At 33.5% G+C, this 26193-nt stretch overlaps 2 protein-coding genes across 6 annotated transcripts in view; one reads left to right on the top strand and one right to left on the bottom strand.

Annotated features, from left to right (window-relative positions):
• Window positions 1–17526, bottom strand: part of LOC145293195 (glutaredoxin-2, mitochondrial-like) — a 29376-nt gene extending 11850 nt beyond the window's left edge. The window contains exons 1-3 of one of the 4 annotated variants that reach the window (XM_080139692.1): window positions 16904–17129; window positions 3954–4183; window positions 1081–1177 (exon numbers count right to left, since the gene is read on the bottom strand). In XM_080139692.1, coding sequence (XP_079995818.1) covers window positions 1081–1177; window positions 3954–4183; window positions 16904–16985 — 409 coding nt within the window. In that variant the 5' untranslated portion in view covers window positions 16986–17129. Of the gene's footprint in view, window positions 1–338; window positions 1178–3953; window positions 4184–16903; window positions 17175–17405 lie in introns of those variants that run through there. The other 3 variants (XM_080139695.1, XM_080139691.1, XM_080139693.1) reach the window with 3 other exon arrangements.
• The window catches only part of LOC145293194 (TBC1 domain family member 9-like), a 152804-nt gene continuing 144005 nt past the window's right edge, over window positions 17395–26193 (top strand). For both annotated transcript variants that reach the window (XM_080139689.1, XM_080139690.1), the window contains exon 1: window positions 17395–17533. In XM_080139689.1, coding sequence (XP_079995815.1) covers window positions 17490–17533 — 44 coding nt within the window. In that variant the 5' untranslated portion in view covers window positions 17395–17489. The remainder of the gene's footprint in view (window positions 17534–26193) is intronic.

Below are 26193 nucleotides of genomic sequence, written 5' to 3'. Positions count from 1 at the left end.
GAACAACAGAGAAATGGCTCTGTAATAATAAATACAAAATCTGCATGAATTAAAATATATTTAAGTATATTTTATGACCTGGCAAGGCCAAGCGCCCTTCCTTCCTGCTAGTTTAAAAATAAAACTACTGGATTAATTTTCGTGATTTTTGGAATGCAATATTTTTTTTCCATCACAGTTATGTACAACATACAGATTTTCTTTATTTTTATTTTTTAATATAGGAAGAATTCTGGACAAGCACCGAAAAGAGCCATCAAAGAATTTCTAATTGAGCGGCTTGTTTTACAAAATATATTTTTAGAATCTACAAATTAAATCAAAACAGAAAGAAAAAAGATATTTCATAATTTTTTTTTATTATTCATTCAAAAAATAAAAATGAAAATAAAAAGAACTTAGGATTATTCAAAATCACATGGATCAAATTTTTGATTGGATTTGTTTTCTTGCTTTTTAAAAAAAAAATCAAATTGCAATTTTTTGTATAATAAAAAGTATTATGCACATCATATTGTTAGAAACCCGTATTTATTTTTCTATTGCATGGTATGGAGCAACCATCTCCCTTCCATCGGGTCCCCAGATGGCAGGTAGGGGAAGAACCTTCAGATATAGATTACCTCAATAATCAGTTCCAGACCAAATGTCAGCTTACTCAGAGACTGTGTGTGGGTTATATCTTGGTCAGATGTAGCTTTATGAAATGCACACAGATGCCTGTTGTAAAATATGGGTTTGGTGAGTGTCGGATGCTATAAAAGCTAACTGACTCAGTTAAGTGGGGACTATTGGTTGTGGTTGGTGATCCACTTAGTGTCAGTCACAAATAAAATTGCCATTAGGAAAAGCATCCAGCCTTAAAGCTTTACTTCAAAGAAACTTGTTTCAAATCCTTTCTGTTGTACAATAAGAAAGTGTCTAACCCCAGCAGCTGAGAACAGAAAACGTTAAACCATGCTACAAGTAAATAGTAAGTACATCCTATGATATACACACTGTTCAATGAGAAAAAATAAAAACATTCCAGACACGAAAACAATTTATATCTATTTCGTAATTACATTTTAGATTTCATACATTGATTAAGCATTTCAAATAATTTTCCGTTCTGTAAGTACTGTTGGGTGTCTTCAGACCCTCCAATGCACTGGCCATCAACAAACACACGTGGAACCTACAAGAAAACAAAAGGAAATTTCAATTTGAAACAAGTAAAATACAATTTTATCTGAAAAGAAAATCTATTAACTCATATTATAAAAAAATGTCTCCAATATACAATATACAGGGTTATTAAAAAATCAAGAGACTTTATTCAAAAACCAAGAGACTTTATTCAAAAATATAAAGACTTTATTCAAAAACCAAGAGACTTTATTAAAAAATATAAAGACTTTATTCAAAAATATAAAGACTTTATTCAAAAACCAAGAGACTTTATTCAAAAATCAAGAGACTTTATAATTTCATTTATTCAACACCTGTTATTACTTGGTAGATTAGGTCCCACATTTTTCTTATGAGATTTTCAAAAATTTGCACATCCTCCCCATTTAAGTTTTCCAAAACATTACCAACATTAATTTTTAATTCTTCCCTAGTAACAGCACGAGGTCTTATGGCCGAGTATCTAGACTTAACCATACTAAAAAAATTTTCTATAGGGTTAAGGTCGGGGCTGTAGGGGGGAAGATATACAACTTCAATCTGGTGAGATTCTAAAAACTCTTTAACAACAATTGTCTTGTGGATTGGGGCGTTATCCATTACTAAGACTACATTTCTCCTTAAAACACCCTCATTAACAGTCCCGATGAGAAACTCAAGAAACCTCTCCCCATTAAACGATCCATCAATCAGTTTGTAATAGGATAAGCTGAACTGTGAAATAATACAGCAGGCTGATAGGTTTTGTCCTTTAGAAGGTAACTGGGCTTACACCAATTTGCGAATATCCATAATTTTTGGATGTGTGCAAATTAAAGCCTGTTTCATCCAGAAACAAAACTTCGCGGTTTCGATATCCCACAAAAGTCCTGGCGTATTCTCTCATTTTTTCACGGTGATTATTCGTATTAACGACAGCTGCCTTCCTCTTCAGCCTTTTTCTTGTTAGCCTCGCTTCCTTCAAAAGTCTGCAAACGGAGGTTTGATTTGGGGTAAATCCAAATTTTTCTTCAAACTTTGTTTGAATCCCTTTTTGAGTTAACGACTGGTCTTCATTAATAATATTTTTAACCTTGTTTACCAAGTCAGGATGCTGTGTTGTAGGTCGCCCTGATTTTCCATAATTCTCAGAATAAGAGGAATCTGGATTTTCTCTTATCTTTGAAACTGCTTTATACACAGTAGACTTGCTCTGTCCTGTCATCTCCATAATTTCCGTTGCAGGTACATTTTGCCCAACAAGCCTTTTTATTAACTCAAAAAGAGATTCATTCATCATTACTCTGGGTTTCTTGTTAGCAGAATCATCCGAGTTCATATTGTTCTCCATACCTTGATTTGATTCTACCATTAAGGGTAAAATTTAAAAATAATTTTTTTTTTATATCTGAAAAAGTCTTTATATTTTTGAATAAAGTCTCTTGATTTTTGAATAAAGTCTTTTGATTTTTGAATAAAGTCTTTATATTTTTGAATAAAGTCTCTTGATTTTTGAATAACCCTGTATATAATATATACATTTTCCCTCTATAAAGAATCTAGGCTCCCTCTATTGGGCTATAAAAATCCTCACACCTGCAAGTAACCTATATCTTATTAAAACCAACATTCATCTATCATAGAGTATTGTTGCAATATTTGGGCTGGTGCATCAGACACTAGTTTACATTCACTGTCAAGTTCCACACTGCTGCAGAATTACATCTCTGTTATTATTTTACAAGTAATTCCATAAAATGTGCTCCAATTTAATGCATTTATAATCCCTTCATCAAAAATGCTCCAGACCTACCTGACTAGCAGCAAAATCCCACCCATTCATTATAGAAGTGCTTAAATGTGAAGAAATTTTTTACTCAAAAAACGGTCCACTTATCTCTGAAATTCCCTCCCTGCTCCCTATTTCCCCTGACCAAACAAACAGGCAAAAATTTAAATAAACATCTTAAATTAATTTAAACAAACATTTTGCTGTCAAACTCCCCACTCCGGTTTCCCCTCTTATAAATTTGGCTACTAATAAAGTAGACTCTTATGCCTTGTTTGGGGTGAACAAAATTTTTTTTAAAGTGAGTTTTTATATGTGTACTCAAATTTCTATGATAGCCTTTTTTTCTTTTTCAGTCAGTCAGGATTAAGGGGTCATGCAGAGGAGTAGTACGTTTCTAACTTGGCTTTCTGTAGCGTCCCTAACTTGTTTCCATGCAGTCAGCACTATGCGATTGCATAAAATGGTACTTTTTACAGTTGTAATTTGTGACAATCTCATCATAGTGAATGATTATTCATATGTAGCAAAAAGCCATACCCTTCAAGAGGTAGCTCTATTAATATAGACAGAACACGACGGATCTAGAGGCGTAAACCTTGATAAACTATCTTGCTATCCTCATGGATAGCAGTAGTTCCTGTGGTGTCCAACGAAAGTGTGGTAGCAGCCTAGAGATAACTATTTTCTTGACAATGAACAAGCACATTGCTCCCGTGAGTGGAGAATTATAACAAGATGGTGTTTCAACAAAATATTTGTTCCCTTGAAAAGGTTGGTGTGAGGAAGGACATCCAGATGTAAAAATTCATTTACTTCAATCTCATATGTCAATGTCAAACATGGCAGAACTTCTAACCCTTGGATATGGGAAGAAGGAGAAGTAAAACCAAGTAGAAAGAAAGAAAAAGTTTAACACACTTAAGTTTTTTCAATAAATCTAAATAATTTTATGAAAATCAGTATGAATGTGAGAACATATATAAAAAGCAAAAAGAAAGAAAACAAGACTTACAGTTCTTTTCTGGGTCATTGCATGTAAAACTGTCATGATTTCATTGCCATCTTTTCTCTTGTCTAATTCTACAACTTTGTATGTAATGCCATGTTCATCAAGATTTCTCTTTGCAACCTTACAAGAAGGACAATAACTTTTGGAGAAAACAGTCACACAATTGTTTTTTATTGTCTCCTCTACAAATTGACTTTGAGCAGTACTTGCAACTGTGTTGCCCATCTTTTGAACTGAAACAGAAAAGAATATGTAAAGTCTTGTTAAAAAATATACAAGAAACTTTAAGACTTTTAGCATAAGCAAAATTTAAAGAATTCAATTGCAAAACAGAAAAATTGCTGCTTATTCAGATAGGGACCTAAGGTGGCATTTAAAATTGAAGAAAATATAGAGATGTCTGTATGATCTTCGTACCAGTCATGGGACAAAGATGAAAAATTCACCAAATCACATAATTTGATAAATTTTTTTTTTATTCAAGAAAATCAAATTTTACTCTGTTTCGATGAGGGTGAAAAAATCTAATCAATGAATTAGTGGACAAGGGCAGACAACCCTAATGTATGTGGAAACTGTCAACACAGTCGCTGTTTACCTCCCCTTATTATGTTCTCAAGAGAAATATGGCCTCATCTTTCACTTATCAGCAAAAAACAGCAAATTTGTCTTTTGTAAATAAAAAAAAATACTACTTGATTAATTTTTGTGATTTTTAGAATATACAATCTTCATTCTGATACAAATACAATATACAAATTCTTTTTCACTTTTGCTTATCACTATAAATGCCAATCTGAATAAGCACCAAAGAAATTATGAGTACCTATTTACTATGCCTCCCCACGGGACAGAGTTAGACACCAGGGTCGTTTTTTAACGTGGAGAAAAGGTACAAAAATAAAAATTGTCTCAGTCGTGAAGGATTTCTCCTCCACCGAAAGAGAACAAGAAAATGAAGTGCAGCATCTGAAGAACAGATACTACACTTTGATTATGAGTAATCATCATTATTATTATTATCAGAATTTTTTTATATTTCGGAATTTTTGAGATGAGGATTGATAGCTTCTAAATGGCTTCACGTTGAAGATTCAATCCTGAATGCGGGCAATACTAAAAATACAATTACGAATTATTTAAGATTTCTACCCAGTCATGGCTGACAAAAATAAGAGCAAGCTAACCCTGAAAATTAAATAAATGACACAGGTTTCCGAGTTTGACAGAAATAGTCCAAAGTTCAACAAGATGCACTTGAAAAAGGTTGGAGGTTACATCGGTTGAAACGTTGTGAGAATAGCATCCAAGAGGAGTACAGTAGTCAGAATAATCCAAACTTTTAAAAATATTTTCTTTGGTTGACGAATGAATGTTCTTGAATTTTTCTTTTTGATATTCATATTTTGGAGTTGCTTCCCTTTGACCTAATAACCATAATGTAAAGTTAGTTACAAATTTAAACAATGCTGAGCTGGGTCTGTAAAAGATAAAGATCAGGCGTGGTATACGAAAGAACAGTGACACCTCCCTATAAAATAGGTTGTGGGTTGACAATCACAAATACAGATTATACTTTGTATAATGTCTATTATTTTCAATGTGAAAAAGAAAAATTAAGTTGTAGTGCACAATGTACATGTATAGATGATGATGAAGCTGTAATAATTTTTTTTTTTTTGTTTTTCTTTTTCTTTTATGATTAGTGATATCTTTTAATACTGTTAAAAAAAGATTTTGCAAAACGTCCAACCTGATCTCATCATCATACTCATATTTGGTTTAACATTTGTCTTACATGTTGGCATTGGAAGTCCTGAACTAGTTGCTACTTGCCAAAAAGGAATGCCCCATCCCCACAAAATAAATAATAAAACAACAAATTTCCTGCTTTTGTAAACATAAATTACTATTTGAGAAATTTCTTGCTTCTCTTATAATCATTCTGTATTAAACATCTAAATTTCAAATCATAGTATGTATAGGATTAGAAATACAAAAGAAAGCAGACTTTGGTCAAGTGTTGAAAACGTGGGTTTGACACTACAGTTTTTGCGGATCAAGTAAAGATTAGATACCCTGTAGCAGAAAACAAAGATTGGCGAACATTTCAATTGACATCAGTTGTTCGACCTTGACATTGCCGGTGGTTGTTTGTAAACACATCAAATAGACGTGGTCGAATGTTCACGAGCAAGATTTTTTAAAAAATATATTTACAAAATGTTTTAAGATTTAAAAGAAAAAAATATATTTACAAAACATTTTCTTTAATATTAAATATTTACAAAACTTTTAAGGATTAAAAAAAAAAACTTTTTTCTATTTACACAAAACTTTTTAGTGTAAGTAACAAAACGAACGGAAATTTAACAAAATATATTTAAATAAATGGGGGTGTCTTTCTGAGTGTGTTTTTTTTAAAATATATTTACACAACTTTAATAAAACTAATAATAATAATAATAAAAATTTAAATTTAAAAAAATAAAAAGAATGAACTATATTAATTACAAAACATTAAAAACTGAAAATTTCGAACGCTAAACTTACTTGTACTTAATTTGCTTTTATGGAGAAGTAAGCAAATAGCAAGTTTTTTTTTCTAAATAAAAATGAAAATCATAAAAAGATTTGTATCTTGTGATACTACACTTCATCTTTATAAAAATAAAAGTTATAAAAGATATGTGAATAAAATATATTTTTTAAATATCCATTGTTTTGCTTATACTTGTGATTTTATTATGCACAAAATTGTCTAGAAGGATTTCTTCGTCACTGACCACCTACATACATCGCACTTTAAATAAATATTGAATTGTATTAAAAGCGCACAAAGAAAGATAAAAAAACAAAAAATAAACACACTGTACATAAAAATTAATCTTGGTCACAAAAATCCGGGAAAATCAGTTATTTTATATTTGTTTCTGCTATTAAAGTTTGGTTATAATAATTTTATTTAAATTTTTTTTAAATTATGTATTTTTTAATTGATATTATCCGAAATTCTCAGTTATAGGTTTATTTATTTATTTGGTATTATTTTACGACCTGCCCCAGCATAGTATAAACACTTCCAACCACCCCATGTTAAGAACGGCTTTCGGAATAAACACCTCCCCATGTTAAGAACGGTTTTTGAGGTTGGGGGTGTTTATTCTGAAAGATGTTCTTAACATAGGGAGGTTGGTGTGTTTATAATACGCTGGGGCACATCGTAAAAATTTACCATTTATTTATTTATAATATTATTATTATTATATTAGTTTTATTAAAAAGTTCTGTAAATATATAAAAAGAATGCACTGAGAAAGACACCCATTTATTTAAATATATTTTGTTTAAATACGTTTGTTTATTACTTACATTAAAAAGTGTTGCGTCAATAGAAAAAAGTTGTTTTTTTTTAATCCTTAAAAGTTTTGTAAATATTTAATATTAAAGAAAATGTTTTGTAAATATATATTTTTTCTTTTCAATCTTTAAAAGTTTTGTAAATATATTTTTTAAAAATCTTGCTCGCGAACATTTGACCATGTCTGCTATTTGACATGTTTACTAACAACCAACGGCAATGTCAAGGTCAAACAACCGGTGTCACTTGAAATGCTTGCCAATCTTTGTCTTCTGCTACAAGTATCTTATCTTTACTTGATCCGTTTTTGCTTCAGTAAAGTAGAGAGGAAGCAAGACGAGAGAAAAGAGTGGGGGGGAAGGGGGGCAGAAAATAGACAAAAAGAGGTGGTGGCAGAGAAAATGAGAAGAGGGGGTGGACAACCTCTGTCACTCTTATTTGACGATTGTAGTTACATCTATGTTAATATATAGACTTGCAATGATGGAAGTGTTATTCTTGTGATTTCTTTGAAGAAAAATAGGTTTTTATTTTATCATTATACTGGCTGGCTTTACCAGCTCACTCTCACTTTGCAAAGTTTGATACTTGAAACCAAAAATTTAAATAATAAACATTTCATTCATAAGTTCCTTAAACACAAAAACACATTTGAAGACATTAATTTTTTGATAATTTTTATACAAGTTTATCTTTTAAATAAGACAATAATGAAATCAAAAGAAAGAAGAAATTAATTCTCCTGATCAATTGTGTGTGTATGGTGAGGGAAGCTCTTTTTTAAGCTGACAATGTAGAAATACATAACTTGTTGAAAATCAAGTCGAAATCCCAAAAGCATAGCAAAGAAATGTTTAAATGTGAATGTGAAACGTTTTGCCTATGGGATTAAAACAATCATTGAATTAAAAACCATGAAAAACTAAATAGGCGTCACTAACAGGAGAAAGAGAGAGAGAGAGAGAGAGAGAGAGAGAGAGAGAGAGAGAGAGAGAGGAGGGCAGGTGAACCAATTACTCTTTCCCTCTCTTTTCTCTTCTCGCTTATGCCTCATAGTGAACGATGTTAGTTTGATTTAATAAAGTGTCTTAGTAATTTATTCGTTTTTTAAATCACTTTAACCAATTACTGTTAATATCAATGAAACTATTGCATATATATAGTAAAAATAGAACACTACAATTTCAAATTAATAACACCAAACATTAATTTATTATAAACTGTTTAAAAAATAGTGATGAAAATTCGATATTCAAATAATTGTCTATTAATCATTCATCTGTACTATATATATATATATATATATATATATATATATATATATATGGTAAAACTGGTAATTTTTTTTTTTTTTTTTTTTTACACATTGATCACCACTTATCAAGGCCCGGAAGCCACTCAGGGATAAGGGTTGTTGCAAGTACATTACGTTAGTGTGGAGATTTGATGAAGTGTTTACTTAAGGGGGCGGTTCATTAGGAATTTGTTAATGTTGGACTTGAATACATTCAAGTTGTAGTCAGGTGGGAAGCAGGCAGACGGAACAGAGTTCCACAGGCGTGCAGTTCTAAGAAAGAAGCTTTGTTCATGGAATCCACATTTTGATTTAGGCACAGATAAAGAGTGGGGGAAATTTTTCACAGTGGATTCAGCTAGACGGGTGTTTTTCGTGAAAGATTGGTAAGGGGGGACCAGAGATTGGAGTTCAGACGAGCACCTGCCATGGAAATAACGATAAAACAAGGATAGGCTCGCAACGTCTCTTCTGTGGGAGAGAGGTTGCAGGGTAGAGAAAAGGGCATCCCCCACTAAGCCACAAAGTCTATTTTGTACTCTGTCAAGGCAGGATAGGCTGTTTTTAGCAGCTCCTGCCCAGATATGGCAGCAGTATTCCATCCTTGGACGTACTTGGCTTTTATATAGACAGAGAATTGCATCAGTAGTGAGATATCTTCTGGAGCGGTAGAAGGATCCCACCATCTTTCCAGCGACCTTGGCAACAGACTTGATGTACGTGTTCCATTTCAGATCAGGAGTAAAGGTCAAACCCAGAAGCTTGTCAAAACATGGGGCCTCTCCCAGACGAGAGCCATCCATCCCAATGGGGATCAGAGCATTGATGATGTAAGGATAGGAGTTTGGTTTTAGATGCATTAAAGGTAACCAGCCACGTCTTCCCCCACTGAACCACGTGCTCGAGATCAGAGGAGAGAGAATCAGAGAGAACTTTGTCATTTACAGCCTTTGATGTGTTGCCGTAGATGGTCGTGTCATCAGCATAGATGTCAACAAATGATTTAAGTATGTGTTTAGGGAGGTTATTGATGTAGATCAGGAAGAGAGTTGGGCCCAGGATTGACCCCTGAGGGACTCCAGCATTAATACTGCAGGCCTCTGATTTTTGTCCATCGACCACTACTCTTATGAGCCTATTGGAGAGAAATGATTTAATGATTGAGAAAACGTTTCCAGTTATACCGTAGCTGGAAATCTTGTGAAGTAGACCCTTATGCCATACCTTGTCAAAGGCCTTTGATATGTCAAGAGCAATTGCCCTAGAAAGGAAGCCTTTGTCAAGAGATTCACTAATCCTGTGATGAGATTTAACCGTTAGCACATCTGCAGTAGATCTTGCAGAGCGGAAACCATATTGTGTCATTAAGAAGGTTGTTTCTGCTGAGGTGGTTGACTATTTCTCTATTTAATATGGATTCCAGCAACTTACTCATAACACACAGGAGACTTATTGGTCTGTACTGAGAGGGAGATGACTTATCACCTGAATTCTTAAATACAGGGAAAACTGATGAGGTTTTCCAGGGAGTCGGAAAGCACTTCTTAAGGCAGCGCTTGAACAGTTTCGTAAGTATGGGAGAAAGTTCTGGTTGAAGCTTTTTTAACACTATAATTGGGATGCCATCAGGGCCAGTTGCTTTACTGGAATGAAAGTTCTTGATTAGCTTGGCGACCTCATGCACGGATATTTGTATGTTACCTAGCGTGTTCTGTGTTATAGGAGGAAATATGGGGAGTTGATGGCCTTTGTCGCATAGGATAGAATTAGCTTCAAAGTTCTTTGCAAATAGTTTGACCTTGTCTGATGCTGACGAGATGTCCTCTGGTCCATTGATAATGGTTGGGATAGAATGCACACTTCTGTTCAGGATCCTATTTGTATTTTGCCAAAACTGGTGGGAACCAAGCCGCTGCTCAGCTACTTTGGATTTAACAGACTGGGCATATAGCTCTCTTGCATTTTTTATTACTCTTTTATAGTGGTTGCTGGCAGTCCTGAAAGCAGCTTTAGTCTCAGTGCATATATTACGTTGGTAGCTATGGAAAAAGTGATTTCTGTGAGCGATGGCAGCAGCACATTCTGGGGAGAACCATGGCTGGCTGTTAGGTTTTTGTTGGAATTTTTTAGATGGTATGAATTGGTCTATGCCTACAATTCGGTCAGATCTGATACTATAGAGGACACTTCCTTTTTAAACATGGAGTGCAGAGGTAAATCAGATATGAATGTACGGAAGCTATCCCAGTCAGCCATAGAGTATCGGTATACAGTACGATGAAGGGGTACGTCTGGGGACTTATTACATTTCGTTTTTATCTTAACTGATACGACGGAGTGGTCGGAGGATCCTAGAGGAGAATGAACGGAACATGAACATAGCTCATGGGAAGTTGAGAGAAAAAGGTCTAGGAGACTTGCATATTGACCGGGTGTATCGGGCACATGGGTGGGTTCGCGAACAATCTGAGTGAGGTCATAAGCAATGGCAAAATCATGACAAAACCTCCTCCCCTCATCGTCTGTCTTATTTGAATGGGTCAGCCATTCCACGTTATGGACGTTGAAGTCACCACAGATGTGGATGTTAGCCGAGGGATGTGCAGACAGGATGTGGTCTATTTTCTCAGATCTGCTCTTAAAGATAGTAACTCCGCTGTTGTGGTAATTAGTAAAAACTTGAAGAGAGTGCTCAATACTATTGCAGAGCAAATATGTGTTTTATTTTTTTTATTACCGTTTTATCTGTTTGGCTACATATGTTTCAGATGTTGGACCATGTTTATGACCCAACAGCCTTGTCAGGCCTTGCAGAAGGCTGTTGGATCGTAAACATGGTTCAACATCTGAAACATATGTAGCCAAACAGATAAAACAGTAATAAAAAAATACAACACACACACATATATATATATATACAGTACATGTATATGTTTAGTATTAAATGCATTGAAATTCTATTATAACTAGTGGAGAATTCATTTCAAAATCTATCTAAAAATATTTTAGGATTCTTTTTCATGGTGTTGTGATGATAATTCTATAAATTTATAGTGTATGTTTGGAATAAGAATGAAAATTGAAAGTCGCAAAATTGAATTTTCATTAAAAACCAATATTATCTACTCAATTTTTATGTTAATTTTAACTAAAAACAAGCCGTGCGTGTGTGGTCCTCTCTTGTGCTGCATGTGAAATGATGCCACAAAAAATAGTGAAGAAATGATGAATGTGAGAAGTGTGAAGTGCCAACATTGCCTTCACATTTTTGACAAGTTTAAGAAAAATCTAATGGATGGGGCAAAAGTTATGGGGTAATGTGTCATTTTTTGCAATTTTGGGGCATTTGTGACCTCTTTTGAGCTCCTGGGAATGCCGAATTCCAGTGAAAATGGACAAACGGTGCAGTGTCATGCCTTAAAACGTGTATATTTGAATTCAGCACCATGGAAAACTACTATATATACATACATATCAAGTTTTCAAGTAATATGAAAAAAAGAGCTCCAAAAAGGTATGTTTTTTAGTCGTAAAAGTCCTAGAGGGATGCGAACCAGAATTTTGCCAGGGTCACCCATACTGAATTTATATAAGAACAATGGCCTCCACATTTTGGTCAAGTTTCAGGAAAATCTAATGGATGGATCAAAAGCTATGGGGAAAAAAGTGTAATTTTTGGCCATTTTTGACCTCTTTTGAGCCCTAGGGGGACGCCGAATCCCAGTGTAAATGAATAACGATGCAATTTCAGGCCTTAACATATGTATATTTGAGTTGACTACCGTGAAAAATCACTATATAGTCAGAAATATCAAGTTTTTGTTGAGAAATATGAAAAAAGAGCCACAAAAAGGGGCATTTTTAGCACTAAAAGTTCCCGGGGATGCGAACCAGAATTTTACCAGAGTCAACCACACTGGATTTATATTAAGAACAATGGGCTCCACATTTTGGCCAAATTTCAGAAAAATCTAATGGATTGATCGAAAGTTATGGGGCAAAAGTTTTATTTTTGTTTTTTTGGGAGCATTTGTGATCACTTTTGAGCCCCTAGGGATGCAACGGGAATTTTCGTAAAAAAATTATTTTTACTGTGCACATCTATTTAATGAAATACAATTTGTGGCAAAATTTTAGTAAAAACTAATGCACGGTTATCTGGCAATCATTCAGAATAATGGACACACGGATGCACAGACAGACACACGGACACCATTGAAAACATAGGTCCCTCTCCGATAAATCAGGGACCAACAATATTATAAACTTAATTGTCATGCCGCAATTAGTAGCATATTACTGCATTCTTATATAAAATATGTACTTTCACAATCCATTGATCTGCTATTATTACTTTTGAAATCTGTGTATGTTAATATACATAGACATGGTGGTCTGTTGTGTGCTTGGTTTAATATAGATTACTTTGTTCGTATCTATATTTACTAGCAGGTTGCCCTGCATTGCCCAGTTGTAAAATACACTTAAATATGATATTTTAGTTTATGCAAATTTTGTATTTATTATTATAGAGCCAAGTCTCTATTGATTATTATATTGTATTCATTATATAGTAGTGATTTCAAAAGTTAAAAAAAAAACTTACTTGGATACAATCAGCTAGAATCGCAAACAAAGCATTTAGTATTTCAGTGTTATTCACTACAACCTGAGCTAAGGCCACATGCTTATCAAAATTTTACAAATCAATCGGTTTAAACATATAAATTTATATTTGTACATGTGTAAAGAATATACATTAGTTTGATTTATATCTGCCAGGTTCCACTTTTTAAATTTTGACCTCTTTTCTTATAGCTAAAACCTTTTTCTTTTAGCCAAAAACCAAATCGAATTTGTCCCACAGGTCTGACTAGTCAATATATCAAGTTTAAAGTCTATTGATAGAATAGTTTGGTAGAGATTGTTCTGCACACACGAGAAAGGTCACGCATATATATATACTAGCAGTCCATCTAGCATAGCCTGGTCATAAACTACACTTTAATATATTTTAATATATATCATGGCACCTTCAAGCTGAAGATTGCAACTAAGCCTCTTAAGTTTCTTAATCCGAGAGACAGCCTGTAGCTTTTGATCTGTTGTTGTATCAGTAGTCCATACAAAACATAAAAGCAAAGCATGTACAATTATTATTACCTTAATTGAAAATTAAACTATGATTATCTAGCACATTATCGTGGAATCAGCTAAATTTATTTTGTTGTATTTTATGAAATTGTAGGTAAGCGAAGAATTAATGTCCCATCAATAAAAAGAAATATTAAAAAACATTTTAGTCAACATTTAAAAAATGTGCAGTATCCCCTGCAAAAAAAAAAAGAAAATAACGAATAAAAATGTTTATGAAGAAATATTTTAACTTATCCTGAAACCATTTCAATAAAGTAGAAAACCTTCTAGACTGTGATAATTTTTTTTTATTTTAGGAAGTGGTTGGTATTGGTTGAATTTAGGCTCCTCTTAATAAAAAGAAATTTTAAAAACATATTAGTTAATGTGTTAAAAAGAATTATGCCTAATGGATTAAAAGAAAATGTGTACCATCCTCAGCAAAACAGAAAAAAAGCAATGAAATTTTTGCTGTGGAATGACTGGGAATCAAAACTCACAAAGCTGAGTTGGTAGCTCATGTCAGGAAAGAAAAAAATATGAGGAGGATATATATAATAGTAGAACCTGTGCACAAGCATTGATGATGATAACTATAGTAGAAGTAGTAGCAGTAGTAAGGAGGCAATGTAGAAGAAAATGGGAAACAAACACACATACACATGTAAGAGTGCATGTTGGGTCTTTCCATGGACGATAAATCTTTCTAGCCTGAGGTAATTTTGTTTTTATGAGGTGAAGTCTCCATCAATAAAACAAATGTTAAAATGTGCATAGCAGCCCAAAAATGTGCATGAGCCCCCCCCCCCCACTAATAAAGGAAAATAATGAATAAAAAAATGTTTACAAATAAATAATTTAATCAATCCTGAAATCATTGGCTTCTAGAGTTTTTTCCTGAAGGAGAAATTCTTCGACACTGAGGTAATTTTGTTTTGTTTTTAAGAAGCAGTCACTAAGTTAGGCGTCTATGAATGAAAAAGAATCCTAACATTCCTCCAATTGCTTTCCTCTTGCACACTCGTGTGTGTATTCAAACAGGATTAAAATTCTTATGTAGGCTTCAATCTGTATGTTAATATAATTAGCCTTTTTTATTATTATTATTATAACAGTAGTAGTAGTAGTAGTAGTAGTAACACCAACAATAAGGAGAAGACAGTTGCTAAACACATGTGCATTTTTTTTTCTTTTAAAGTTAGAAATCTTTCCAGATGGAGGCAAATGTTTTATGATGGGCTCAGTAAGTTAAGAACTGAGAACACTGCTAATAAAAAGAATTCCTAATGACAACAGAAAAAAATGTGCATCCTCACCATGTTAGTGTGTCATGATGCAGAAAATAATAATAATTATTATTAGTAGTAGTAGTAGTAGTAGTAGTACCAACAATAATAAGATGGTAGCTAAATACACATACAATTTCTTTTTCTCTTTAATTAAAGTAAGGAGTAACCTAAAAAATAATGTTTTATGATGTGATTGGTAAATTAAGAACTTATAAATACAAATTGTAATTAAACTGAATGATAAATACTGGAAAATATGCATGAGGTTCAGGCAAATAGCGTGCCCATTTTTTTTTATTATTAATGTGTGGCCCCCCAGTGTTTCCTTTCCTACACTGTCATTTTATGGATGGGAATAATCATATCTATTATATGTAGAGGAGAGGATAGACAGATTACTCTTTAATGATTGACATAAATAAACAGCATTTGTATTTAGTTGTTTCCAAACAACAATATTTTTTGTTGGAATTTAACAGATACACTTTGTAATTTTTGTTTAACAAATCCTAATTAACTAATTCATGACCTGAGATTAATGTCATAGAAATTCCTAACACAAATGTTTTAAAATTTAACATAATTGCATTTCACTAATTCTTTTAACAAAAGGATTCATCTTTTTATTTACTTAGTTTTTTTGTTTTTTTTAAATTTCCTAATCATTTTATTATAATTGGGGATAGGACATACTACCAAATGTCAGACATTCACCTGCTATCTCGTACATTCCAATCGTCCCACTAAATGCAGTTGTCTGTATCTCTCTTGCACTTGGTTCACTGAGTATATTTGCTAGGTATGTTGTAACATATGTTGTGTCTGGGTACAAGAAGAGTCACATACTTCGCAAGAATATGGTTTCTTATTTTGTTATATATATCCTACCAGATGCAAAACATTAACCCACTATTTTATACATTTCAACCGAGAGATCTAATATTCTAACGGTCCCTTTGTTTGTATCTCTCTTGCCTTGCACTTATTCATTTATAGTTTCGAGCCTGTTAATTAAAAAAAAAAAAAAAGCTTGCAATTCGAAAGTGATTTTAAACTTCCAAATCACTTTTGGGGTTTGTTTTACAATCCACAGAAGTACGAAAAAGTGGTAAAAAAAACTAATGTATAACAAATAAATGTTATCAAAGGCAAAATAAGTTATTCTGGTAAAGTTTTTTTTGCCGTTTTACTCACTTCAAAACGTTTATTCTGTTCGAAAAATAGTGTTGAGCGTTAGGTGAGAACAAGAAAAATGACCATGAATTGACACCTAAATATTTCAAATTTTGATAATAACTTAAAAATATACAAAATACTGTTAGAAACTCAAATAATATATGTTACTGTAAACTTATCTTGCCTTTGATAACATTTGTTTTTGACCACTTTTTTGTACCTCTGGGATTATAAAACAAAATTTTAGAATTTTAATGGCGACATAGTTGGTGCCTTCAGGTTAAAAAAAAAAAAAAAATACCTTAAGTCTAATTTGGAGTGACCCAATCCCATCCCCCAAATAACACGTAAAACTACATTTAATCGACTAAGTTTAACGAAGTAAGCGATAATCTAGGACTTGGTATTCGTTATCATGTGTCGATGAAACGTACAGCTAACGAAATAAAAACTAGTTTCCACACGTTAAATGGTCGATAGAGAATTTGGTGTTTCTATAGAATTTAAACCGACCTTTGCTGAACTAAATTTAGAACTTAAGTAAAAAACAGTTCGATTCAAATTCTGTGGAAGTGCCAAGAATTTAATCTTACGACGTTTTTTATAAATTATGTTCTTTTTATTTTTTATTTACAAATTCTTTTAAAAGATAAGCATATATCGACACTGTAATTATTTATGTTCGTTCATTCCATACCTGCAGTAAAAGTTAAACGAACGATCCTCTTGTAGTTGTATCGATGAAGATGAAAATACGAATAAATATTACTAAACGCCATCACACAGATTCATCATTTCAACGTGTAAGAAAAAAAAACACCGCACAGAAATTAATTAATTAATTAAAAAAAAAAAAAATTCTACATCACTAACGAGATTTTATAATCGTAATTTGGATGCAGAATCTCCAGGTAAATGCAAACAGTAGATGAAATAATGTCGAATTCAAACATGTGTTTCCTGTTTCCGGTTCATTTGTTGACACCAAATCTCGTTTGTGTATAAATTATTCTAAAACTATAGGAAATCGTTTTTATGGTATTAATTGTAGATTTTTATGCAATTTTACTTAAAAAAACGAAATAAATAAAAATAAAGATGTTTATTTAATTTATCGCACGCACGAGATTTTGCTTAGTAACTCCCAAACTGAAACTCGATTATTATTTTCTGCTGATAAATTCGTATTCGTTGCTTACATTGTTTTGGATTTGAGTGCCAGATCTTTTCTTAGGATATTTTCCTCATGACCGTCGCGGTGTTTATAAGCATGAAAACTTAAGATGTGGGTAAAGTTCGAAGAAGTACTGCTGGCAAATGCACTATGGTAGGTTTTGAAACAATTTCTTAAGTAATTTCTACGTTAATTTAGATTTTGTTGTTGTCCCCCCTCCCTCTCCAACCTAAATTTCTCAATTGAGATATGAAGGCACGTTTCTTCCTGTTTTTCGTTATACACAAATGGTCCGATATTTACAGTCTTTAAATCGTTATCGATTACTTTTTGGAATTAATCACGATATTAATACAATTGTGTGGATACGACTTGTGTATCTGTATGCGTTTTCTCGCCCCTATGTGACTAATAAATTAAAATTCCATTAGCGGAAAAATAAAACGACTTTTTAATAAAATACATTTTTACAAAGAATAATCACAAAATTAAATCCGCCAGAATGCATTTCGGTTTCTTCATCAATTGGTCAGCCATTTTTAAGCTTTTGTTAGTTGTTGTGAAGGGAATTTGGAAGCATGTGCAGCGCATTTATTAATCCGTGCTAAAATAATATTTAAAAAGCCATTCCTAACATGGGGAAGGGAAGGTGTTTTGTACCTATTCTATACCTTACAATTGAATAAAATAAAAATAAAAAAACAACTTTAAACTTGAAAATACGATTTAAAAAATAGCGTGGAAGTGAAGTGTACTGCATGCACTGCACACCACTGCACTGGCACTTAATTTGTGTTAAAAGTTTTTTACTGTGAATTCTTTTCTAGAATCTGAATATTCGGAAATACTATTTTGTTTTTAAATTATGAGCACAAATTAATACTCGACTATAAACTTAAATTCTAGCAAGAAATTACGTTATAATCGTCAATTTAAATGATTAAAATCACTTTCGAATGTCAGTGTACAATGTAAACAAACAGTGTTAGGCGATTTCTTTGTAGCCGTGTGAAATTCGAAAGTCATTTTGGAGCTTTTAAACTGCCAATTCGAAAATAAACTCTGGCTGTATATAGTTCAAAGTTTTTTTGTTTTTTTTTTTATTCTGATTCCGCTGTACTTCTAAACTAGAAAAAAATAATCTTAGGATCCACCATTCTAGGAAAGAAACTAATTTATTTTCCGGTAATGTCCAAGATCAGTGCTCGGAAAAATCAAGCTACCTGAAGAAGATGATACGGTTGATTTTAGAACGTCACGAAGGCAAGACACGAAAAACGAAGCCATATATTTATTTAAAAAATAACTTTAGTTTTTAACACTTGAAAAAAAAAACAAAAAAAACAAACTTTTAAACAAAACAACAAAAAAAACCCACTTCTTTTATCAAATGATAAAATAAATATTCTATCCAAAAAAATTAATTTAGTTTTGTTTTACGACGAAACAAAAAAAAATGAATTATATAAATTATGTGTACTGTGTGTGTGTGTGTGTGTGTGTGTGTAGTAGCACTGATCTTAGACATCTCCCCCTCCTCGTTTTAATTAACTCTTAATGCACCAAAAATGTCGTCTCGCCACGTTTTGACCAAGTAAGCCTTTGGCTTTCGATATCGGCTAAACATGTTGGCCACCATTATGATGTAATCTATAATATGGTTTCTGAGTAATATCCCTTGTTTCTGTAATCTTCACGGTCTGTTCTAAAACATCTACAAAAAATGCAATTTTCCAATTTTCCGTAAATGCAGTTAGGAGATTCAAAGTTCCTATCCGTCGCTGTTACCACCTGACGAAGGCCAGAGGAATAGTTGGCCGAAAGGTCGTGGAACAACAACTAATAAGGGTGAAAATAATAGTCAGCAATAAATAAGATTAATATCGAAAGACTTGTTTACTAAAAACACAATAACAGTTGTTTTACTCAATGAATTTTCGTAATTTTTGGATATATTACTATTTTTAAGTAATATTGTTTTTGCTTAAAGACATTTAAAAATCGATCTGTCGCCTCTTTTCGTGTTAACATTTTTTATTTTTTTTAAGACAATCAAATTTTATTATTTTTTGCGATTAATAGTAAAATCCATAAATCTTAGTAGTCGAATGGAGTTGTCGGCCTTTGAATTTTAACACATTCTAAAACAATATGCCCCCCCCCCCACGGGGCTACTACTTGTTTCCTCATAAAATTTGATTTTATTAAAAAAAAAAAAAATTAATTTTTTTTTTTTTGTATGATATCTTCATTCCGTGACGAGTACATACATCATTAAAGATTTTTCTGTATTTTTATTTTAATAAGTGTAATTAATTCGAATTATACTTATTTCCATTCTGATGCTTAAGAACCAGAATGGTTTTCTTATTCACTAGACTATCCAGTCAAATGAATAGCAGAAACCAGAAAAAAAATCTTTTTTTTTTCGCCAACTTTTTATTTAACTTAAAAAGAATTTAAATAAATAAATAAAAAGTATTAACAAAAGTATTATTTAGGATTTATTGTTCCAATAAATAATAGAAAAATTAACAAAAATTCAGCTGAATTTTTCTCAATGTAGACAATTTGGCTTTTTGAAGTATGTTCGGATTTCCCCAGTCACTTTCTAGACCGAGGTAATTTTTCATTTTTGTCCCGATTCAAACCTGGATTTTTCCAACATTAAAAAAAAAAAAAAAGCCCAACTTTGTGTCTAACTCTATCCTCGTAGGGAACAAGTAAATTGGGACCATAATAGCATAACCGACCCCACAAACCAAGTTAGTTGTGCCAGGTGTTTTCAGTGTCCCAGTGTCCCACTGTCCCAGTGTCCCACATTCTTTTCCCAAGGAACATCCTTCTCATATGATTTGTGCTTTTAAAATTTAGCCTGCAATGAAATGATTTTATTCTCTATCACATCACGTTAAATAGTAAATTGTAATAGTACGTTGCATTATTGTAATTATCACACGCACACACTTTAAATAAACAAAAGATTTTTTTTTAACTAACATAAATCATTTAGAGAGGAGGCACATATCCCTATATGTCAAAATTGCGACATCGGGTGATGTTTAAGATGGTTCATTGGTTAAAAGTAGGAATAGTCAAAACGTTTTTATTCTACAGTTAGTTTTGTCAACAAACCCGATCAATTTTTATTTTCATTGTCATCGTTGTAATCTGAAAAATTGCATTTCATTTCTTGCGAAAAGTATAAAGAAAGAAGTCTGTCCGCGTCAAATATTGTTGTTACTATTGTTAACGTAAGCGTTTCAATTTGTTAACACCATGAAAAAAAGATTACACGCCCCCCTGACACGTCCTCAAAATCTGTCTGACGATTCTTTTCGACTTTTAATTTAATAACTTAAAAATTAATCGTTCCAATTTTTTTTTTTTTCCATGAGGATTAACCTTGGTGGCATTATCATCTACAGGGTGTGGTAGGGGCCCACGAGACCGTCCAAGACCATGGCCATACTTAAGTACTTGTTGGGAGGAGGGTGGTGGACTGGTGGGTGGGGCCCGAGAAAACGTTTAATGTACTGTAAAACCATGTTGGTGCCCGGTACTGCGTGAGGGAAGGGGATGTTAGCAAAAGCTAAACTGCGGAAATTCTCATACATGTGCACGCACCACCACTTGTCGACGACGCCCTCAGACACGCACACACGCTTCAAAATATCATAATCCACTGAGCGTGTGTATGATGATGCTGTGTATTTCTTTTATTACTTCATAACATAGTGAAGATGTTCCTTTCCTTAAACCTGCATAACCACATTAAAAAAAAAAAAAAAGTACCACATCGGGACACAGCTTAATCGCCCTATTACTTTCTTTACTCTTTTGTTTGTTTTGTCATTTTAATTTCTGATAAATTAAAAACAGGTGCTATTGTACACGTTTTGTCTAAAAAAAACTAAACAAAAAACTGGTTTATTATTATTTAAAAATATAGCGTCGTTTACTTGCAGCTAAGCAGTGCTTCTTAGAAGCACTTCTTCCGTTCCTGTTGTGAATTCATTTAAGTAATTACTCTTAGACCATATGCTAGTTTATCTAAAAAAAAAAGAAAAGAGATTATATTTATTTTAGTGATTATATGTAAACCTACAAAATTTGGCGATAAAAAAAATAAAATAAAATGGAATTTATAATGGAGAATCAGTTTCGCACATAAATTTAAGACGCTTAAACTTATCAAAAAAATAAAATAAATTGCAGAATTTTTTTTGATATACATGCCTATCACGAAGCGAAGCTATCATATTTCAAAAATCACGTAAATTGTAATTTTTTTTTTTTTTTTTTTTTTTTTTTTAATTCAATTTTCACCCCAAACAAGGCACAGTGCCACTTTGAAGCAAGGGGCTACTATTAGGGAATTAATTAGCGGGGTCATTATGAGGGGAGAAGAGTAGAAAGATGTTTGTTAACATTACACTTGAACTTCTGCATATCATTGCAGTTGGGAAAGCAGAATCCCGGAAGGGAGTTCCAAAGACCCGCAGTTCTTGGGAAGAAACTATTGGAGTAAAAGGCTTTCTTGCACCTAGGGATCTCTACTGTAAAGGGATGAGACTTAGTAGCTTGTCGGGTTTGTCGGGGGTAGTTACGTCGGGGAGGTACAAGTGTTTGCAGTTCGTCAGAGCATTCACCATTAAAGTATTTGTAGAACAGGCAGAGGGATGCAACATCTCGTCGATGGGACAGAGGTTGAAGCCTAGATGACAGTTCAGGACCTATCAGGTTGGCGACTCTTTTTTGAACCCTGTCCAGGAGCGAGAGACAAGTAGCAGATGCACCAGCCCAGATGTGACAACAGTACTCCATACATGGGCGAATGGTTGCCTTATAGAGGTATAGGATACTGGCAGGCGTAAGTAGTTTTCTAGCACGGTAGAGGGAGCCAACCTTCCTTGCAGCAGCCTTGGCAATGCTCTCAATGTATCTATTCCAGTTCATATTCCCTGTAAACGTTAGGCCGAGGAGTTTAAAAGAAGTACTTTCAGACAATGTGTTCTTGGCCATTGCTATTGGTGGTAGAGAAGGTTTCTTGTAGTTATTGAAGGAAACAAGCTTAGTCTTAGCAGCATTGAATGTGACCAACCATTTTTGTCCCCATTCCACTACGGATTGGAGGTCGTCCTCTAGTGTTTCTGCCATTTCCTTGGATATGTGTTCATTTGTTTTCCCCTCATATCTGTTATAGAGAGTGGTGTCATCGGCAAATATACCCATCTCCGAAACAATATTATCAGGGAGGTCGTTTATGAATATCAGGAATAATAGAGGTCCAAGGATAGACCCCTGAGGTACTCCCGCATTTATGTCATATTGTTTGGATGTATGTCCGTCGAGGACAACTTTGATTTTTCTATTACTTAAGAAGGATTTAATTACATTATGAATTCTTCCAGTGATTCCATATGATCTAATTTTCCTTAAAAGACCATCGTGCCATACCCCGTCAAAAGCCTTAGATATATCAAGGGCCACCGCTCTACCCTCCCCTGTTTTATCCAATGAACGGTATATACGTTCAGAAACTACAGTTAAGATATCTGCTGTTGAACGGGCTTGCCTGAATCCATATTGTCAGTCAGGAGTTTAGCAGCTGTTAGGTGCTGGACTAGGGCTTGATTAACTAATGACTCAAATATTTTGGCGAAAAGCGGGAGGAGGCTAATGGGGCGATAATTTAGTGGGTCAGTTCTTTCACCAGAATTCTTGAAGACTGGTACCACAGAGGCGGTTTTCCAGCAGTCGGGAAAACAAGATTCGTTAAGGCATTTATTGTAAAGTTTGGACAGAACTGGAGCAACCTCGGCAGAGCATTTTTTTAATAGCACAGCCGGGATGAGATCTGGTCCACATGCTTTTGAGGTGTCTAGGTTTTTTATAATAGCATGTACCTGAGAAGGGGTGATTTTCAAATCGTCAAGTGTGGCGTCTGTTCGCAGAGGAAAATCAGGGAGTGAGTGGTGTACCGAGTTCAGTGTGGAGTTTGAGGCAAACCGACTGGCAAGCAGATTAGCCTTGTCAGTTGCCGTGCAAGCAACCTCATGATTGTTTGTTAGTGGGGGAATAATTGACTGTCCATTATTAACTACGCTGTTGTAGATTTTCAAAGGTTTTCGGGTGTGCTGAAAACGAATATCGCATTTAAAATTGGGGCTAGTTTTCACGATACTGAAGACATACTTTTCCGCATCTTTCATGTAGTGATGTAACGCGGCGGCCATATTTGTAAAATTTTTACTTGGTTTCCACCTTAACATTTTCCTTTAACATGAGTTTTATAGGCAAAAATATGCGCGTACAACAATGATCACCACTTATAACATAATTACATTGCTTAATATCAGAAAAATTACTTATTTGCAGAAAATTTAAATGCGATAGTTTATGTGGTGGCCATTTTTGTACGCGTAAGCGTACATACATTTTTAATGAAAAAAAATGATTAACTGTTCATTACATCGTTTCTGTTTTGAATAAATATGGCTGCCACGTTAAACCTGCAGAAAAGCATCTTTTCAGTATCGTGAAAACTAGTTACCAGCCCCAATTTGAAATGCTATGTTCATTTTCAGCACACTCTAAAACCTCTAGAAAACAAGTTTTTTTAAGGTAAGTTTTGTGTTGGTTTACCAGGTCACAATTACCGTTTTTTTTTGTTTTTTTTTTTTTTTTTTTTAAGAATTTACAAGATCGATTTGGATCTCGATAGTGGAATCTGAGTTGACTCCTACTTATTTATAAAACATGGCGGATCAAAACACTGTTTTACTTAGTAATGAAATTTGATTTTCTTAGTTAAACAAAAAATGTTATCAATTTATGTGATTTTTGGAATATGACATCTTCATTCCGTGACAGATATGTATATCATAAAGTTTTTAAAAGATTTTTCTCTATTTTTTTTGGAAAATAGGTTTAATTTTAAATAAGCACAAAATTTAATGTAAAAATATTTCCCACTTCCCAAGCAGAACATAAGTTATAACTAGGGCTATGACAACAGAATATTCTTGTTGTTTTGACTTTTGAGTATATATCTGACACAGTTAATCAACTGAGAACCACATCACTCTATAAAAAAGCATATAAGATATCAACGGATATACACTCGAGAGTCAATACGATGAAAAGAATATGCTGTTGCCCTAGCCCTACTTATAACCAATTTTGTTTTTAATTTTGACTGTTTCTTAATTTCTTGGAAATCAATTCTGTCTGTGTGTGTCTCTCAGTCACTCGAAATTATAATTAGTGGAAAGGTAATGACCTGAATTGTGTAGTGGGCTATGTGACATTTAGATCATCCATTATCTAGAGCCTAGTTTTGACACTTTTTTACAGGCATAAAATGTTTCAATCATAGTCATTTGGTTTCCTAGTTTTGCATATGAATTACAAAATATCTGATATTTTCCCAGAACTTCTGGCCTTGATGAAGAGGAGACTAAAACTTGTTGCTATGATTTCAAATGATCTGAAATAACAACAAGGCGAGACTTGATTCCAAATATTTCTCATATGTGATATCTCCCCTCTTTGGTTTTCATACATAAAGTAAATTTAAGTGTATAAGGATTATTTGATACTGGAGATATTAATAATCATATATATTTTTTTTTCCGGCATATTTATCTTTCTTAAATTGTGTCTTAAAAACACTATCTGATTAGGAACTGAATCATCATCACTGCTTTGTGACCAAGAACTAGGCAATCAGTTTAGGTTATATACAAAAGTGATTTCCTACCCTAAATCCTAAATCACCTAAAAAAAATTGAATATTTTTTATTTTGGGATGATATAAGGGTGCAAATTTACCCTGTTGCAGTGTCCAATCACCTGAGGAGTTTTAGCCCGATGCTTGTGCATCTCCACTACTTCAGTCCTCAAGGTGATCGATCTTATACCAAGAAAGTAGACACAGGTAAGAAATAACGGCAAACATAGATGAAGAATTGTAAAATAGATGTTGTATTTCACTATAAATAAAGAAGGAAATGACGTAGAAGAACTGGAGGAAATTGATTAATATCTTTGGAGGCTGGAAAGACGGGAAGTTGTGTACTTGGACTGCAATAGAAGTTGAATGGAACGTAATGAGAGAATTGGAACCTGGACAAAAGTAAAGGCTGGAAACGAGGAAGCTGGAGCCTTGACAGTTCCACAATAGGCAGCAGGAAAGGGTTGGATCAGCAGGAACAAGGGAACTGGATCCTGAACAGCATCAAATGATGTCACACAGATTGATGTGAACATGGCCAAGGACTGGATAATTAGGAATTGTTGTAACAAGGAACAGAAGCTGGATTAGGTGCTACAAGAATGAACTGAAGCTGGAGCAGCTGAAATGAGCTGGAGTCAGAGGAGTAGGAGTAGATTGATGGAGCAGGCAACAGCAAGGTGTAAAAGTTTGGTTACATTAACTTGTTTGAGGTGCCCTGAAAAGGGTAGTTTGCTACTGGTGCTTTCTTCTGCTTCTGAGCTCGATGATCAGTCATACATTCAGTGGAGGCCTCCTAAGCTACGGGAATAAAGAAAAAAACTGCTGAATCTATTTTTGGATGGACATGTTACATTTGATGGTTGCATTATATAAAAAAAAAAAAAAAAAACAAAAAAAAAAAAACTGTGTTTACATAAATTTCAGCCAATTATGATCATTGTTTTGGTCTACTCTTAAAAAAAAAGGATGTTGCAAACTATGTGGGAACTTGGCAACTGTCTAAAAAAACGACCAATCTATACTTTTCCATTATGGGATAAGTAGCAGCAAAAATCGTGTACTTTTCCATGGA

Source organism: Euprymna scolopes, chromosome 14 (assembly GCF_053919585.1).
Source record: "Euprymna scolopes isolate OS-2025 chromosome 14, ASM5391958v1, whole genome shotgun sequence".
NCBI lineage: Eukaryota > Metazoa > Mollusca > Cephalopoda > Sepiida > Sepiolidae > Euprymna > Euprymna scolopes.
This window is presented reverse-complemented; position numbering and strand designations above follow the sequence as displayed.